Below are 18,653 nucleotides of genomic sequence, written 5' to 3' on the forward strand. Positions count from 1 at the left end.
CTGAGTGTCCTCAGAAGGGTCATGAAGAGGAAAGGCGTGGAGCAGTCAGAGCGGGAGCTCCATCAGCAGGCAAGACTGACACCCAAATGTGATTTTTTTTTTATTCAAAGTAATAACAGATTAGTATAACAGGACTTTGGAATAAAGGAAAATATTACTGAACAAGATATTCTGGGGAGAGCAATGGAAACTTTCATTAAGAAATAGGCACTAAGACTCAAACATGGCAGACTTAGTTTACAAGCATAAACCAACACCCTCCCAACGTTATTTTGTGAGAGAACTACAGGTACTGCAGTTCAACAATATCTGCTTGTAATTCCTGTGTTTTCTTCAGTCAGAGCAAGGGTTATGATTAATGCCCTTCTACAGGCCAAAAAGGAGACAAAACCTTACAGGGACAGTGGTTTTCAGAAACATGACCAGGCATGAGCAGGTTCATGTCCCCAAGGACAGTGATCAGCCTCTGTTATTTACAGCAGGGAACTGCTCTGACTGCTCAGCAATTGCTTCCTTATGACCTACCATTAAAAGCCCAGGAGAATGAGATGCATCATAAAGAGAACTGAATATTAAATGCAAGACTCCTAAGATATTATCTAAAAAATACCCCAAACAAAAAAAAAACCCTGTATACACAGGACCTGAAGTATTAAAATTGCCAAGAAAATCTGGTTTGCAAAACAGTCTTTTATTGTATCTGTGCCACACATACTAGTGAAAAATAACACTCCTAAAAAAGGAAAAGAAAAAGAATGCTACCTTTCCACAACATTTCTTTTAAATAAAACTTCAAGTACTCTTACATTAGTACAAAAAAAAATTCTGATCTATCTGCCCCAACAGGCCACCACAACACACAGTAGATAAAACACAGTGGTTACAAATGTCTTTTGTTATTCTGTGGCAAGGCAAATGGAGGGAAATGTTTCTATGAAAAAATACTGTGTGCGTAGGAAATCGTCACAATTTTCTTCCACATGGATACAAATGATTATACTTGAATTTGAGGCCTTGGGGACTTGAAATTATATAACAAAATAGAAAAATGGAAAACTAATATCCCCTACACCCTGTTTTAAAGGCAGGCACTACCAAGATTAAGGAGACTCCACAGTGTTGGTAGAGGATAATTACTGTACAAGCCATAGAGCTATAATTACCTTAAGACTAAAATAAAATGCTACCATCCTCCTAAGGCATAAACAATAATGTCTGCAAACAATATGTACACATCATACATATTTAAAACAAGACTTAATATAAACAATAATGAACAGTATATACATGTCTCAATTTTTCTTCACTGTCTTGAAATACAATTTAACTACACAAGTGATGCAGCAACATATATATAAATGTAATTGTAACTCTACAGTAAAGTTTAATTTTAGTGCCTTCACAGCACATCAGTGTAAACAGTTTTACTTGGCTTTGTTTTATATTTTAAAACATTCCTTGTTGTATTTTCAACATTTAAAGCAATTTTCTAGTTCTTCCTTTTCATAGAAAACGAAGATTCTGAATGCTGTATAATCATAAATAATTCATAAAATTAAATACATTCACTAAAAAATAAACTACAAAGTAAAAAAAATGAAAAATAGATATTTATTGAAAGGGAAAAGAGAACCATTTCCCCAAGTAGAGCTCTGGTGGTTGAATATTCAGTGCGTTTTGATAAATTGCTATTGCACTATAACACCCCTTTCTTTGAAATTTTTTGGGTGTGCTTCCCTGTTCTACCTAAATTAGTTTGTTAAAACACACAAACCAATAACCAAGGGGCCATGGTTGCTGTAGGAGTGAAGCCTTTAAACTAATATCACAACTCTGTGATATTTCAAAGGAAAAAATTAGTTGCGTATGTGCCTTGCACTTCCATGTAAATATAGTTCACATTGCTGGTCTTATCAGTCCTCATTTAATGGAAAAAAAGAAAAGAAAAGAAAGAAAAGTGTTCTAGAAGCTTCAGCTCACTTTGAAAATCTCTGTCCATTTTTTTTCAAAATACTTCCTCATGTTGTGGCCGGCCCTACCTATGTCAGAATCATCTTCATTGAAAGTTTCACAGTTGTCAAAAACAAGCCTGACATCCAGCGAAAATGCTTCAAGATTAGGGTACCTGAAAGAAGAAAAAAGTGAAGGATTTTTGGAACACAGAGAATCAAAGGGGAAAAATATTTCAACTACATGAGAAAACACTTAAGTCAGAATTTAAATTAGAATTTCTAACAAGAAAATGAACATCAGTGAATGGAAACGCACTCTAATCACTGTTTTGTTATTTTCCTCATAAGTTTGTAAGGTAGAATTTCATGCCTGTACTGGAAAACAAACTTTTAGAAAACTAATTCTTCCTTCTCTTCAGCAGCTTTCTAGTTAAAATGTTATGGTTATTTTCCATTTATGCATCTATTCTTGGGCTCAGGGTCCTTTCCAAATGTTGAATAGAGATGAATTTATCTAAATGACGTACAAATGCATTTAAAAAAAGGCTGTCCAGATAATCCTGTGACAATGTCTTTGCTAATTCTTTTTATTATCCTGAACAGCCCAGAGAGTGTGCTAATATTCATAGGAATATTTAAAAACAAGAATAAAACTTACAAGTCTACTGATATGAGCACATGGGGAGCGTTTAAATCTCATATTCATGGGAGAAAGAGCCTGAAGAGGTTAAAAAGCTCCTTGTGCTATCCTAGGAAAGTTGCTCCGTGTGGAGCTGACAGACTGCAGAGGGTCCATTTTCACAGATTCATTAGAGCACGGGAATATTAACAGGGAGGGAAGGTACACAGAGGCATGTAGTGTGGTCTTCTAAGCATCTGTGCAGTCTAATTGCAGGACTAAAAAATGATTAACCACCATTACAGGAGAGTTACCCACAACAGAGCTGGAAATTCACTCCACAGCCACATCATCTACAGGGACTCCAGCAGCTTAAAACCTACACGCTTGGTTCACTGACATGCAATAACACTAACAAGTCTCCATCAAAAAAAGATGAGGAAAAAAAGCCTTTCTGTTGATTGTTTTGGTGCATTTGACCTGGCAGTTTTACTCTTTTTCTGCTGGTTCCACACATTCTCCCATCCAGCATACTATTTCGCTTGGACACGGCAAAGATAAAAGCATACAATTAAGAATTCTTATTTTGACTGTAGAAGTAATCACAGATGTGTCAGAGCAGAACAACAGTTAATAGTTTAGCTAATTTAAAAATTTACTGTATTTCAGTGTTTAATATTTTTAAAATGTAAAGTGAAATTTACAATAGGTTTACTTACTGTCCACTACTTAGTTTGTCTCTAATGGTAGAAAAGTCCATAGGTTTTTTAATAACTTTCTTATAACCAGGAACAAGTTTCAAGTTTACAGGAAGTAGGAAAGGCCAGGCATCTTCATGAGTTTCCAATTCTGAGAGAATCATGCTGAATAAAATAAGGTTTCGAGTCAGTGTTTTTTAACTGTACATACATTCACAGTGTTTTCGCTATTACATGAATTCCCTATGACCTGCCAAACTATTGACTTTACAAAAGGAAAGCACTTCATTCTGCACCCTTTGCCAGGCTGAGAATAACATACATTGAGACAGACAAGTGAGTAACTAAAATAGCAATAAGTTCTCTCCAGGCAACCTATGTGAGATGAAACTCTAATGATCAACGTTCCAAAAGAAAACATGGTTCTGCAACTTTGATCCTCAATGTAAACCATTTGCAAACCAGCTGCCAAACCTGACTTTCCAAGACCATGACAAGGCTAAAACTGTCTCTTTTCACTGAGCAGCAAGGCCAGCAGAGCAGATGGTTTGTGGTGTCCCTTCGGACACAGCGGAGACTGTCTTTGATACCCCCGGGAAAGGCGCCGGTGCCGTGGGGCTGGGGCTGGGCTTCGCTCCTCCCAGCAGACACACGTGTATATACACATACATTTCACACAGAATAGCATTCCTGTTCCCCAGAACAGAGAGAAAAAAAGATCAAGTACTACTTGTTTCAACAAGACTTAGCCCTAAATTTAGCATCTGACACCTTACCTGCATATAGCCAGGTCCTTGGAGTTGGAGTCTCCATCTCTCTTAGGTTTCTTAACAGCAGTGCAATTTTCTTGCTTTAACTGGCTTACACAAACATTTTCATCCATTTTTCTTTTTTTAGGGTCTGTTTTTCCTCTTTTTAAGGCAACGCTTGTAGTTGCAGAGTCCTCATCCTCTGTTTCTCCTGCTAATTTCCTGCTTCTCTTTTGTTCATTACTTTTTTTACCTTTCATTTGAAGCTTTTTTATCTTTAGAGTTTGACCACTTGCCTACAATAGAAAGAACTGAAATAAGTAATAACCTAGAAATTACAGAAACCTGTGTGATCACTGACAGACAGCAATGAAGATCAGAAACAGAAGCACCAAAACAAGTTAAATACAAAACAAATATTTAATATTAGAGATTATTCACTTTTTGCTCTTCTCTGAAGGCAAATAAAGCTGCAGAATTTCTTGGTACTCATGACCTAGATTCTCAAATTGTGACAATACAAAAGCAGCTGACATTCAAATTAGTAAAACAGTACCTCCCAACAACCAAGTTGGCATAATTTTAGACAAACATTAATCCATTACTAAATGTCTGATATAAACATACAAAAAAATTTCACTAAGTTTTTTTCTCTGCTTTTTCTTTTAAAACAGAACCAGAGACATTGGTCTTACAACACTTAATGATGAAATTTGAAAACAAATACTGAACAGATTTTAAAACAGAAATTAGAAATTATGGTATTGAATTAGCATGAAAATTCTGTGCCTACTTACATTAAAAAACTCACAGTTTAGAGCAAATAAAATTGTAGCCTTTACTGTCACTAAAATACAAGTTAAATAAAACTACTAACCTCGTCATTTAATAGGAGCTCCCCATAAAACATACAGACCATTGTTTTCACTGAAAAAAGCACTGGTAGACCTGTAACTCTATCACATATAACAAACCAGTCACTTGCTCCAGTCCCTTTATCCTGACACAAGGGTTACTGTCGCCCTGATTTTCAGCCTTCTGATGATCTTGCTTACATAACTTCTATTTCTCAAAACAAAGTAGATTGTTTTCATTCCTCTCTGCGATGGACTCCTGAGTTGACCACGGGGGTCAGAGAGTTGTTGTTCCTCCTGTCCTCCAATCCTTGATCAAATTCCAAATCCTATTTAAACCCCAAATCATAATAAACTTGCCCTTCTTTCCTCACTTCAGCCTGACGGTGAGTGTGTGGCTCTTTCGTGTCCCTAACAGTGACAGGTTACCTTTGCTATGCAGGCAGGACAGAACCAGTCCCCATCTGGGATGGTGCTGATCTTGGGTCTGTGGCAGTAGGTGTGACAGCCTTTATCACAACCATCACAAAGGAGCAGCAGTTCTTCGTTATCTCCCTTTCGACAAATTTGGCAGTACTGTAATTCATGAGAAATGGGTTTAATTCAATTTTCAAAATTTGAAACACATAAATGGTACCTAAATTACCCTTCCCCATCAAACACACATTCACTCTTTAAAATACTTTCATTTTACTTCAGTCAGAATCTGCTAATGATCATATCCACAGAAGAATATAGAGAGCATATATGTAAGGAACTAATTTACAGGCTATATTTGGGGAACATGCTGGAAAAGCAATTCATTTACTATAAGACAGGCATCCCTAAAGCACAAAAAAAGATGAGCACTTCTTGTAATTCACTAATGTCTGTGAGAAGTGAAGGTACATCTATCAGGTATATATATCTCTTGGCCCAAATGTACTATCTCAGAAATTTTCTCTTCATTTTTGCCCATACTGTATATATACGTTGCTATTTAATAAAGAAAACTTGTATTTTACAAGAGTATTTCCACATAATAATCAGCAAGGATCTTACCCAAGGGCCACAATGAACAAATTCAGTAAAGCAAAACAAATGATCCCAGCACTTCTTAAAATCCACAGTAACTTAAAAATATCTAAAGGACAGTCAATTTTCTTATGTACATTGTGTGATTTTGCTAATCCTTTATTTCTAGACATCTTTTTCAGGAACTTAAAAAATCTCTAGATATTTTCACCAAATACATATGTTTACTGGTATCACAGAATATTCTGAGTTGGAAGGGAACCCATGAGGATCATTGAATTCACCTCTGAAGTGAATGGCCCACACAGGGATTGAATCCGTGACCTTGGTGTTACGAGCACCCTGCTCTAACCAACTGTGTTGGAATTAAATGCAGAGAATATTTAAACCAAGTTGAGAGCAATACATTTTTTTCTAAATAATAAATTACTTAACCTTGAAATGTTCTAATGCCTTTTCAGATGCTCCTACCAAATTTATAAGCTTTTTGCCCTAAAGATACTGCTTAAAACTAACAGCTATATAAACTCAAAAGTACAGCCTGACATTACAGCTTTTACTTAAATCAACCTTTAATTGTCTAGATGTGATTATAATCTGTATAGGACTGACAGAAATTTAAAAATTAGGAAAAGGATCAGAAATGGAAGAATCACTTTTGCCACCCTCTACAAAACACTGGTCATACTTGATCATATCACAGTCAGTACTGCTGTAATAATAAGTTTTGTTTTCAAGATTTTAAAAATTCAGAGGTCCATGCAAATTTTGACATATCCCCTTTGTGTGCTTTTTTTTTGTGTATGTAGTTGACAGAGATTGACTTGCTGAGTGTACAAGAAAACAGGTATTTCAGCTCGTCTCCTCACACACTGGCCTAATTTGTATGTTCAGTTGTGAGAACTCTGCATGCAAAAAAAAGCCACATATTTGAAACATCTCAACTTTCTGAAAAATAAAATCCTTAATGAAGGATATGTGATGTTGAACCTCTGTAAAACTTGTGCCACAGGTGAGGTTAGAAACACTCCATTAGAAAGAGTATCTTTCATCAGATGGAGCAAGATGACTTTTACCTCAATGTCATCATCAAAGAATAATTACCATGTTAAATATTGTAACCATTTACAAGAGCTTCCTATCTTAGCAAGTTTGGGATCTTGAATTTGGGACGCAAGGGACAATCTTTTCCATTAGGCTTATTCATCTCTGCACAAAGTGCAGTTTAACTGTGTGAGGTTTTATATGAAGTAATAAGAAATGCATTATTAAACTTAAATGCCTGAAGTTGGAAAAAAAGATATAGCAAAAACAGTTTAGATACTTACAACTTTCATAATAGATTTTTCCCATGCTATTGATTTCTGTAACTGCTGAATGCACAGAGCTACCTGGGCAGCGCTGCGTGCTTCTGACAGTGCCCTTCTCCACACCTTTAGCCCTGGAGCAATATCCTCTTCAGTTCTGCATTAAAATACAGGCAAATTAAGTAGGTCACACCCGTGTTTGCTCATGTTTAAATGTGGGACAATCATTATCACACTGAAAGCCAAGCAATGACAAAACGTACACAGCCAATAAGTATAAGGTTTAAGCAACTAAATTTCATGTAGTGCACAGACTGTGGCTACGTGCCTCAAAGCTTAGTCACAACCAGTTAAATGTAAGATAACTTTGCAAGATTATTAACAAACGTAACAAAAAAAAATCTTTACAAAGCACCATGCAGAATAACATGATCCATATGGATCACAGACATACAAGAAAGTACATAGATAACAGGCAATAAGAAAATAGGCTCCAATTAGCAAAGAAGCACAATAATTTTTCAAGTTAATCTCAATAACCTACCCGTCACCATCACCACTAATAGATGGTGCAGGAGCAGGGACAGTAACTGTGCCCACATTATCCAGTTTGATCTGAATGGTGGTACTTAAGGGGCTCTTCAGATACCTTCGCTCTATGTTCCGCTCCAAGTCAGCGAGCCTGGTTACAGCTATATCTAGAGGGTTGTCACTCCTCCGCTCTAGAGAGCTGGCACTGCCTTCTCCGCCTCCAGCACTATCTCCATCGTGCTTCTTGTGCAATCTAGTAATTGACTTATGTTCACGATATACCAAGTCGTCTCTCTCTGATGCAGGTTCAGGACACAGCCAACCCTATGTCAATAGAAAGGTTTGGGCATTTATTGGTTGCTGTTAACTCAGTGTGTAAACAGAGGAACTGTTTTATGGAATCAAACTAAGTCATTGAAGCGGTGTTTCCAGTAGATCTTGGTTACTTGTAATCCATCTGTAGAGACATTTTCCAAAATATCCAGAGAACTAAAATAATTAATCAAGAAATACAAGCATTACCAGACTTTCTGAAGGGACCGTTCTGCAACAGTCTGCAATTCTTATCCTTTTGTGAAGTATCCTGTTCTATTGGTCCAAACATCAGGAACTGGTCTACCTGTTCAGCAGGCTCAGGAAGCAGTATCAGGACACAAGAAAGTAACATCCATCTCAAGCCAAAAACTATATCCCAAACACTGCACCTGTACTATAACTAAACATACACAATTTGATAACCTTATACCCACCGTGGAAAAATCCCAAAATCCAGAGAATTCTTAACTCTATCACACACTCATAACCATTGCATGTTCTCCATGGCTCTACAATACTCAAGTAAATTATTCTGATGCATTTGTAGGCCTTTCTAAAAGCATTACCAGCAACAATCACACAAAGCAGGCAGAAGAGTGGCAAGCCCCCCTGGAGTTAAGCAGTCTATAGGAAATACCATCTTTGCATTCAGAGAAGGTTAACAAAATGTACCCAGAACTGCACTGTACGAGAACACTCTCCAGGAACTGCCATTCTGAGAATCTTCAGATGAAGACTGAACTGCAATAAAATGTTTCAAACACGAAATCTCTATGATACTGTACAGTGTATTTGTTTCATTTGTGGGCAATTAGGGTGGAATAAGAAGGCACTTACCAATACACAAAGACTGCTATCCACTTTAAATTCTTACCATTTAATTTAAAGAGACATTTTATTGAAAGTTGGTTTTACCTTAACTTGTAAACTAGCTGATGCAACTCTCCTCTCCAGATCTTCCACCTGCTGAAGAATAGCAAGATCCATCTCCATAGCTTGTTCTTCTACTGACCAGTTTTCCACAACATCCCGAGTTACCTGGTTATCTTCATTTTCATTGATATCAATAATTGCAACTGTATTTGAGAATCACATTTTTATTATTTTAATTAGCATTAAAACTGCAATGGTAAATTCAAGCTGATTTACCCATCACTCCAGTCAAATGCTGAAGGACTGCTGTAAAAGTATACTATTCTTAAAATACCCAATATGCACAACAAATTCTGTATGCTTTCAAACTTGCAATTTCAAGGCAAGAAGGGGAAGGAGAGGCCTAGTGTTACAGAGATGGAAAGTGCTTCAGAAAGTTACCAGAGCTTAAGAAGGTTACTTGTACACTAGAACTATTTATATTAAATGGCAGTTCTCTACTCCAGTAACTTTACAGAACAAGACTGGTGAAAAGGCTGTTGTTTTGATTTCAGCCTTCTGATTGTTTACATTTTTGTATCGAAATTCTCACGATTTTAACATAAACAAAATAAATTGGTTTTGCACTCCTCTCTGTAATAGACTGCTGGTTTGATCACTAGGGTCAGAGGAGTGCTCCTCTTGTCCCTCGATCCTTGACTAAATCCCAAAAACTATGTAAGTTAAATTTCCCAAAATAAAGGCCCTTCTTTTCTCACTTCTCAACCTGATGGGTGAGTGTCCTTCCTTCGTGTCACGACTGCAACAAAGGCAACTACAGATAAGGAGACCATTACCTTTTTTCTCCAACCATTACTTCAAGTCTTCTGCTAAACATATCCCAAAGACTTCTAGTTGTCTGGTACCCCAACACCACGCGTAACATAAATACCAACTACATACCATCCTTGTTTTTGATGCAGGCCAGAGTGATATAATCCATGTGTTTCTGTATTTGCTTTTGTAAGGCCTTTTCTCTTATTCCCCTGAGATGGAGCACTTTAAGCAAAGATTTTAGGTCCTCTGGATCAGTAATCCTCCACCACCCATACTGCATTTCTAAATCAAGACAAGCATATAAACATTTTGCAGGTGCTTTTTAAATGTGATCACACATAATCAAATTAGACAATCATTTAAAAAAATCAATAGGCAAATTATTAAAAAAAAATAGTAACATGATAGAGGCACTGCAGAAATTATCATCTTAGTGTAGCATTACACTTACCTTCTGGTATAGGCTTTGGGTTAGGATAATCTACAGGCTTGGCTACTTCAGCTGCTGTAGAAGGGGCAGAAGCTATTTTTTCAGCTTGTAGTGCTGGTGATTCACTTTTACTTGCAGGAGCACTAGATGCCAAGAATGAGTTACCATTGACTTCTGATAATCCCAGCCCTGATCCGAGGGCAGGTAAAGGAGATGGAAATGGAACATTTGAAGTAAGAACTCCTGTAGGCCATCCACAAAACTGAAGTCCCATTATAGGTAGTCCTGTCTTCATCTGCTACAGAGCACAACTACCATTACTATAACCAAGAAACCTGAACTATGATTAGGATGCTATTTGTCAAACAATAATCAAAACACAAAGAAAGCCTTTACTCAGTACTTCAATTTGTTTCAGAAAAACTAATATAACACTGGCATGTAATAGTTCTTATTAGGGCCCAGTTAATGCTAAGAAACAATAGTTTCTAAAGGTAGGGTTTGGTGTGTCACACTTCCAAAAACTAGTTTGTATTTACTTGCTTTTCATTTAATACCAGTAGCCAACACCCTAAAGGCCAAATTAATTACTGAAATAAAAGTACAAAATATCATACATTGTCTTACTTGAAACATCACAATCTAGTATTATAAAACTTCTGTATTTAGTTACTAACATTTAGAACCAGAAAAAAAATAAAGAAATGCAGATATAATGATCACATGCCTGTGAAATAATTTGCATAAACAGACATCCTGCAAATTCAAGCTCTTCAAAAATTAATTTATTTACCTGCAGCGGTGACAATGCAAAAGGACTTAATCCCATGGGACTCTGTGCAGAGGTTGAGCCCAGAAGAGGAGATGGGACGGGAGACGGTGACTTTGATGGTGGGTGTGACTGGGGAGTGAGCAGGGCTGGGGTGGCCGGTGTGTCCACGTGTGTCATCGAGGTGTCGTCACAGGGCACCCGTGGTAACAGGCTGAACCACTGCCTGCTCTTCTCAGTAAGAGTCTTTAACAACTGATCATTTGGAATTAATGGAGAACTGTAGAACTTTCCTGTCCCACTGGCATTAGGACTGAAAAGATTATTAGAATCAGACTTCTCGATGGAGCTTTGTGATGCAGGGGGCTGCAGACTGCAGAGAGAACTTTTTGAGTTACTTGGGTAAGATAATGTGCAGCCATTTGCTGCACTGCCATTGGGTTTTGGGGACATGGTGTCAGACTCAGGAGGCATTTTTGCTACTTCTAACAGTTTGCTTAATTTTGAAAATGACCCAGGCTTTTGTAGAAACAGGTTAGTGCTGTCCTTTTCTTTCAGATTTTCCTTTTGCTCACAGTGAGTTGTAGCTAAGCAATGTAATTTTTCTTCTGTTTCAAATTCTTCTTCTTTGATATGCATACTTTCTTCCTTTTTTAACTTCTCTCTTTCTTTTGCAATTTCTTCTAGACCTAAAAAGGTGTGAGAAGCACAGATTACCTGTAACAGATCAACTATTTTATGAAGTTTTTATAACCATAGTTGGAATTAAAAATTACATCATTTTTGGCTCAACACGTGGTAGATTCCCATGTCTTTGCTGTTATTGATATGGTCAATGAAATCCCTTCTCACTTTACAGCACACTTTGCAGAAGGAAACAAGTTTCTAGGCATACAGACTGAAACACTACTAAACACCTCTAGGAAAAATCACTTCAACATGGCTAACAAGTTACCGGATTCACACATCTGAAGCAGTTTGCCAGCGCCAAGTCTCTGACAGGGACAAATTTTTGCCAGGACTCTGCATGCCTCATTGAGAAGCCCCTCTGGTGATATCAAGGGAATGCAATGTTTACAGGCCTAAGTTTATTTTTGCAACTGATCGTTTCATTAAACACACAGCCAGCTATAAAAGGGAAGACCAAAATTCCTGTTACAATATCAAATATTCCCCAAATACTGAAATAACATTAAACATTTTACTTCTTTCAATACAAATCATTAACAACTTTGACTGTGCAGCAATATTAACTGTGAAGTTTAATACTCTTTCAAGAGCCACCCAGCATGATTGGAACTCTCTATACAACCAAACAGGCAGCTAATATCTAAGCAATTTAAAGTACAGCAACCAGAAGCTGATTAAAAAAAAGTAAGTTTCTTCAAACATAGGAGGTGCAAAAGATCTGAAGATCTACCTTTTACAAAAGGAAAATACATTTTTTTCTCTTCTTTGCATTACTATTCTTTCTTAACCATTTTTCTTCTTCCCTTATACTGACTGCCAACTCAGACAAAAAGTCTTTAAAAGTATAAAATGCTTTTAAATAGAGAACTGTTAGTGTAAGGGGAAGGAGGTAGAAAATCTAACACCTTAAGTTCATCAAATAGTGCAGTTACAAATAAACACATGGCTTACAGTTCATGGCAGGCACATCCACAAATATTTACTTGCTCCTGAAAAACTGTAATTTCTACAATGAAAAGTACATCTCCCCCATTAAAACTTCAAAATGTCTTCACAGTTATGGTCTCTATCAAGATACAAACAATTCAGGCATCATCAATTTAACAACTGAAAAGTTCCAAAATACTAATCTTCGTTTTGAAAGGTTTTACCTGATCTTTCACCACCAGAGATATCAGAGAGCCACAAGAGTGGAGAGCTCTACTGACAGCAGCCTGAGGTCATCTGACTGAGGGCAAAGACCCTGCTGCACAAAGCCAGTCTCTCCAGGGATGGGGAGCGTGTCTTGGCCCTGTGTGCCTCTCCTTTATGGCTCTTACCTTCACCACTTTCCATGCCTTCTACAAAAATACCACCACACTGGGGCAGGATCCAGTACCGGCGCCTGTAACGGTCCTGACCAAACATCATTGAACGCAAACAGTGTGAAGCTTCAAATAACTTCTTTCTGTACTGGCTTTGTTGCTATTTAAAGAAGGGAGAGCATTATAAATCAGTGGGGGGGAAAAAATCTCATGATTACAATAAACATCTGGCTGCCAGACTAAACAGTAGTTCAAGGGTCAGACAAGGAGGTCCTCTCAGATATTCAGGATAGTGGTGTGTCTGTGTGTTGTGATATTCTACTCACAATCACTGTCTTGATTTTACTTACAAGGCTTCCTTTAAAAAAATCAATTACATCATTCCCTGGCTCAGCCTAGGTTTATCAGTTTTCCTCCAAGAACACATTGCAATGGTGCACCTTGTCTTTTTATCCCTGACTCTTAAAAAGCAGTGGATCAAACAAAGATTTCACTGCACAAGAACAGCTGAAATCCTGACAACTACACAGCATCAGCAAATGGTAAACAGAGCCCTGAAGACAGATGATAGTGCAACTGCTGATGGGAGATTAGTGAGATATTTTAACCGTTCATAAAAGAATGACAACAACAATACACAAAAATAAATTCTGTCTTTGAACGTAACACAGCTCTATGAGGGGGGCCAACAGAAACTTCAGTTTGTTTATTCATATCTTGCTCTGCTAAATTGACACTGCTGGGAGTCAGGTGGAATCCTGGACTGCTAATTTACTGCAATATGGAACATGAGAGAAACCAACACACAAAGTCTTAAATGACAAATTTTCTAATAGGAACAATAAAAACATGGGCCATGAGTACCCTTAATTAGAGCATTACATCTTTCTCATTTACACTTCTCTTCCTGTTCTATTGCTGCCTCTTTCAAAATGTGGAGCCCAGACAGTCCTGCATTGGCTTGGAGCACAGCTGCAGAAATCAGCATGGAAAGGAGGGCATAAGAACAACACTCCCAATAACTGAAGCCACTGCTTCTCATACAAAATTTGTCATTGCTTTCTAAGATCAACAAACAGGAATATATGAAGTAGATCTGGATGAAAATTACATTGCTTTTTATTTTCTGAAGTGCAAATATATTATCAACTATTACTAAACAGCCTTTTGAGTGACCTCCACTTAGTGCCACCAGACTAAACTCACAGTCTGGGTGTTGTAAATCAGAGCATTATTCATATTTTTACAAAACAAGAGCAGATACTTACTTCAATTTATATTAAGTTGGAGCATTGAAAATTATGTTTAATATAATAACTCATGAGACCTAGTGATAACATTTGTAGAAGGAAAGAGAATAATCTCTCACCTTTGTCAGTTTTTCAATCTGCTTCTCTAGTTCTTCAACACTTGCTGTCTGGTCCCCATCATCCTATAATCACCAAATATACTGTTACACCAAATTTATTTCAGGATACAATCATACTACTATGTCTTATCATTATTACAAGAAAAAGATGTAATAGAAAATGAGAGGAATATACTAAAGAGGAAAAAAAAGTTCAAATTGTGTGCTTGTGCAATGTATTTCACTAGCAACAAGATAACTGAAAAGAGGATACACCTTGAATCTTTTCAAACCCCTCCCAGATGTGGACAAAGGAGAAAGCTCATTGTTTGCTGAAAACTGGAAGTAACTTAGCTTGTGCATGAACACAACACTATAGAATTTAATCTTAGTTCCTATGAAGCTTTTTAGATAGTCAAAATAATTTTAAGTGTTTCTCACACATGAAATAATGGCATTGCTTAAAACCCCATCAGTAAGTCTTTGGTCAGTCCATATTTGCATTTCATTTCAATATCTACATGAAATTGTAGAGCCACTTCAAATTATAACTGTGCTACAAAAATTACAGCATCAATCCTCCTGATTTTTGAAGAGGAATTAACAAAATAATAAAAACTAATAAATATTGAAAAACACTGGAGAAAAGTTATTCTTCCCTCCTTTTTATGAGAACGTTTTGTGGAAACAGTGCCATATTACAGAGAAACAGAAGGAAAACAAGTTTTAGCTTATTTGCAAATAAAGTTTCACTATACTGACAATTCCCCACCTCATCTTCACAAACTTCTGCCTTCTTTCCTTTTTTATCATCTTTGTCCTCTTCATCCTCATCATCCTCATCTGCCTGATCATCGCTGTCGTCGTCGTCATCATCGTCATAGTCACTGTCCCCTCCCTTCCGCCGGCGCTTGCGGCCGGGTGTGGGTGTCTCCAAGGAATGTGGCTCCTCACCTCCATCCCCACTCCCCACAGCATCTCTTTTACCAGTTTTCTTGGCATGGATGATTCTAAGCCTTGGGACACACGAGAAAGGGTGAAATGATGGATTATGTCTGTAGCATGAACTCTCTTCCCGTGAGATTAAAAGAAAATCATACACTTCAGATTTAAATTAGAGCTTCTGATTTATCATGACACTGTATTTTCTCAGTATTTATTGTCACTAGTCAACAAGAAAAACTGAGGTTATAAAACCCTTACAACTCGTGGTTCCATTCTGAATAGACTTTGTTTCTCCCAGGTCAATTTTATTGTGTAACTGTTCAAAAGAAATGAAACACAGGAGGGATTTTGAGAAGTCAGGAAAGACAATAGTGAAGAAAGAACCATTTCAACTTCTTTATTTTTTTATTTAATGCATTTAAGAACATGATGATGAAATACCTGTGTGTGAGCCAGGGAGAAAAAGGCAAAAATCCTCACTTGGAAGTATGAAATTATACACATTGCATGGCAACAGCAAGGTTGGTTAATTTTTTTTTCCGGATTTTTATGAACTTTAAATTTTATTTGACTTTAGTCCTTTAGCTGAACTTTTTATTCTAAGATACACTTTTTTTCTGGGGAATTTTAGTTGCCTCAACTACTAAAGATTACTCAAACTGTCATTTTTCCTTTTATGAAAGAAAAGGGAAACTTACATACCAGTTATTATGGTTGTAGTAGACCTCCTTCTTCTATAAAACCCCTATAAGACAAGATTCCACACAGCAAAAATTACAGTTCCACCTATCAGGGAGCTTGCAGGCAAACATGCTGAACCACAGGAGGTGTAAATAGCCAGGCTGAACCAGTCACTTATCACGCAGACCAAAAACGCAACTGACTCAGAAGAGATTTATAAACGTGTAGAAAAGACAAAGATTTTGTAAGAGATGACTGAAGAAGGTAGGATGGGAAAAGCAGAACGGTAACGACAAACACAATTACCAGGACGTAATTTTTCCTTGTCGCACTCCTCTCTCTTCCCATCCTACAGAACAATATTCCATACAGCAAGTGGCTAAAGTATGAGTGCTGTCCAAGTACTGGCTCCAGGGAATACTGACAAATGGATCAGCCTTCTCAAACGCTGATAACCAGAGCCAGTTCTCAACAGCACAGACTGAAAATGAAGGTGACACTGTTCAACCGGGAGCAGCACTTTTTCTAGAAAAAGACTGTTAGCCAAGAAATCATCAAGGGGACTTGAAAACTGCTGGGCTTTGGGTTTCCGTGTGATTTTGTTGTTGCTGGTTTTTTTGGTTCAGTTTTTATGTACTGGTTAATCCACTGGAGAATTTAAAAAGTTCTATACATTTATCTTTTCTCTATCAAGTGGATGTTTACCTGTTTTAGTGATTAAAAAAAAAAATTCTCAGGCCTTTCACTGAATTTGGAAGCAAGTAACATTTTCAGGTATGGTCCAAAAACCCTCAGTCTCACTGAGCATCAATACCATTCAGGCTATTGACTGAATTTTTAAAAAAAACTAATTTCCTTTTTACAAGGATAACTTCAAGCCTCTTTGCATGGACTGGAAATTCCTTCCAATACAGAGGAATTAACTACCAAAATCACTAGTCAATGATTGGATTGACTGCTGCAATGCCACATTTACAATTTACATACACTGAGATAATCTTGAAGACAACTCAGCAATAAAGTTGGCAAGTGAATGTTCAATGATCTGAGAACACCTCTTTCACATAGCTAAAGGGAATTAGAAGAAACAAAAAAGGCTACTTTTGCTGAAAGCAAAAATAAAGATGTAATGTTGTCAAGCAGTAAAGGAAGCTTGCCTGATACTGCAAATAATCGAGCACACAAATGAACCACAGATGCTCTCCTTTGGTAGCACCACAAGCAGAAGGCAGCAGCAGTCCCTACTCAAAGCAGTGCAGAGGCAAAAACCAATGCCAACACACCTTTAAAAATGTTCAGTTATTTCAAGAAGCAGCATGATTTTTGTGTTGCTACCTACACATATGGCTCACTGAGAGAAGAAACCCTTACGTAACGAACTGTTCTTTCTCACCTTTGGGTATGGCCCAAACCTGCAACTGCTGAGAGAATTATAAACTCTACTGGCTTATAAAAAGAGTGGGCGGCTCATCAGAGAACCAGATGATTGACTTAAGCCTGCTCTAATCTGATTTATAATGCTTACCAGATCAGAGAAGAAAAATTCACCTTCTGATTTAGTTTTCATGACTTCCCCAAAATTTTTGCATGTAAGTATTAGGTAGAATCAAGGCAAAGAAATTCTGAACATGTACTTTTAACGTACTTCACCTTGTGTCTCAAAAAAATTAAAGTTTGGCAATTCAGCATTAGCATCTCCTACCCAAACTAAGTGTGTAATTTCTCCCCGTAGTGATGCTGTTTTTCATATACCATGATCATTTAGACTTGCAATGGTTTCATTCAACAGAAATTAATTTAGACAGAGCATTCTGTAACACTGGCATATTAAAAGAACACTGTTGCAGTGGAAAAACTTGTTTCAAGTCCTGTAAAAAACCAAATTATTACCTCATTCTTTAAGAGGCCGTTATTTCATTTTTATTCTGTCCTATGTTGATCTAGCTACAAAAGAGATGCCAAAGAGAAGACGCGTCATGGAAAAGGAGATGCTGAGATTTTTATTATCTAGTTTAAAAAAAAACAAACCACAGAATTATCTCAGGTAAGAGTCTGACCGCAGCGATCACACAGAAAGCACAAAGAAAGATGACATGATCACATGAGATAGATGCCTTCACAAAAAACCAGATTAGTAGCAAGATTCACATTGAAATGTGATAGAAAAGGAATTAGATGCAACCTCTCATTGACCATCAACTAAGCAGAAACAGTCCAGGCAGTTCAGAACTCAATTTCTAACCATCTATATTATACTTATTAAGATCCTTGATGGAAGGCGGAGAAAAAGAAGGAAGAGCAGGGAAAGGGGTGAGAGGGAAAGCATCCCTTAAAACAAAAGACAATGATTCCATTTTCTAACCTGTGATTTTACTGTTGCTTTTTTGCATCTGTCAAGCACAGGCTTTTGTATTTACTTTTGCCCTCCTCCCCAGCTGAGAAGCTTAGGTAGTTTAAAAATGAGAACATCAGCATAAAAAAAAAAAAAAAAAAATCCTTCATCGAACACGCGTGATGCAGACAGAATATTTTCTCATCCTTCTTGGATATACTTGCAGCCAGCCTGGACACAGTGGTTTGAATGACAGCAAACAGTGGCCAACCAAGCTGAGATGGAATCAATCCACTCCTCAGCCTCCATTATTCATCACCTACATACTTCCCATAGAAGAGGCATGTGCTGAGGGGCACACAAATGTCTGTAGGTAGGTGAGAAGAGGTCACAGCTGCCGATCATACAGCGACTACTCGACTATCA

At 37.3% G+C, this 18,653-nt stretch overlaps 1 protein-coding gene across 20 annotated transcripts in view; it reads right to left on the reverse strand.

Moving 5' to 3' along the window:
- Positions 1 to 670: 670 nt before the first annotated feature.
- BAZ2B (bromodomain adjacent to zinc finger domain 2B) overlaps positions 671 to 18,653 on the reverse strand; it is a 100,590-nt gene continuing 82,607 nt past the window's right edge. For 13 of the 20 annotated variants that reach the window (XM_083864675.1, XM_083864671.1, XM_083864666.1 and 10 more), the window contains 13 exons: positions 15,042 to 15,285; positions 14,291 to 14,353; positions 12,937 to 13,081; positions 10,952 to 11,616; positions 10,180 to 10,456; positions 9,855 to 10,010; positions 8,955 to 9,115; positions 7,738 to 8,048; positions 7,215 to 7,350; positions 5,302 to 5,448; positions 4,046 to 4,314; positions 3,291 to 3,434; positions 671 to 2,125 (listed from right to left, as the gene is read on the reverse strand). In XM_083864675.1, the coding sequence (XP_083720801.1) occupies positions 1,972 to 2,125; positions 3,291 to 3,434; positions 4,046 to 4,314; positions 5,302 to 5,448; positions 7,215 to 7,350; positions 7,738 to 8,048; positions 8,955 to 9,115; positions 9,855 to 10,010; positions 10,180 to 10,456; positions 10,952 to 11,616; positions 12,937 to 13,081; positions 14,291 to 14,353; positions 15,042 to 15,285 (2,872 nt within the window). In that variant the 3' untranslated portion in view covers positions 671 to 1,971. The remainder of the gene's footprint in view (positions 2,126 to 3,290; positions 3,435 to 4,045; positions 4,315 to 5,301; positions 5,449 to 7,214; positions 7,351 to 7,737; positions 8,049 to 8,954; positions 9,116 to 9,854; positions 10,011 to 10,179; positions 10,457 to 10,951; positions 11,617 to 12,936; positions 13,082 to 14,290; positions 14,354 to 15,041; positions 15,286 to 18,653) is intronic. The other 7 variants (XM_083864665.1, XM_083864664.1, XM_083864663.1 and 4 more) reach the window with 3 other exon arrangements.

The sequence above is a fragment of the Zosterops lateralis genome (assembly GCF_965231275.1).
Source record: "Zosterops lateralis genome assembly, chromosome: 7".
Classification (NCBI taxonomy): domain Eukaryota; kingdom Metazoa; phylum Chordata; class Aves; order Passeriformes; family Zosteropidae; genus Zosterops; species Zosterops lateralis.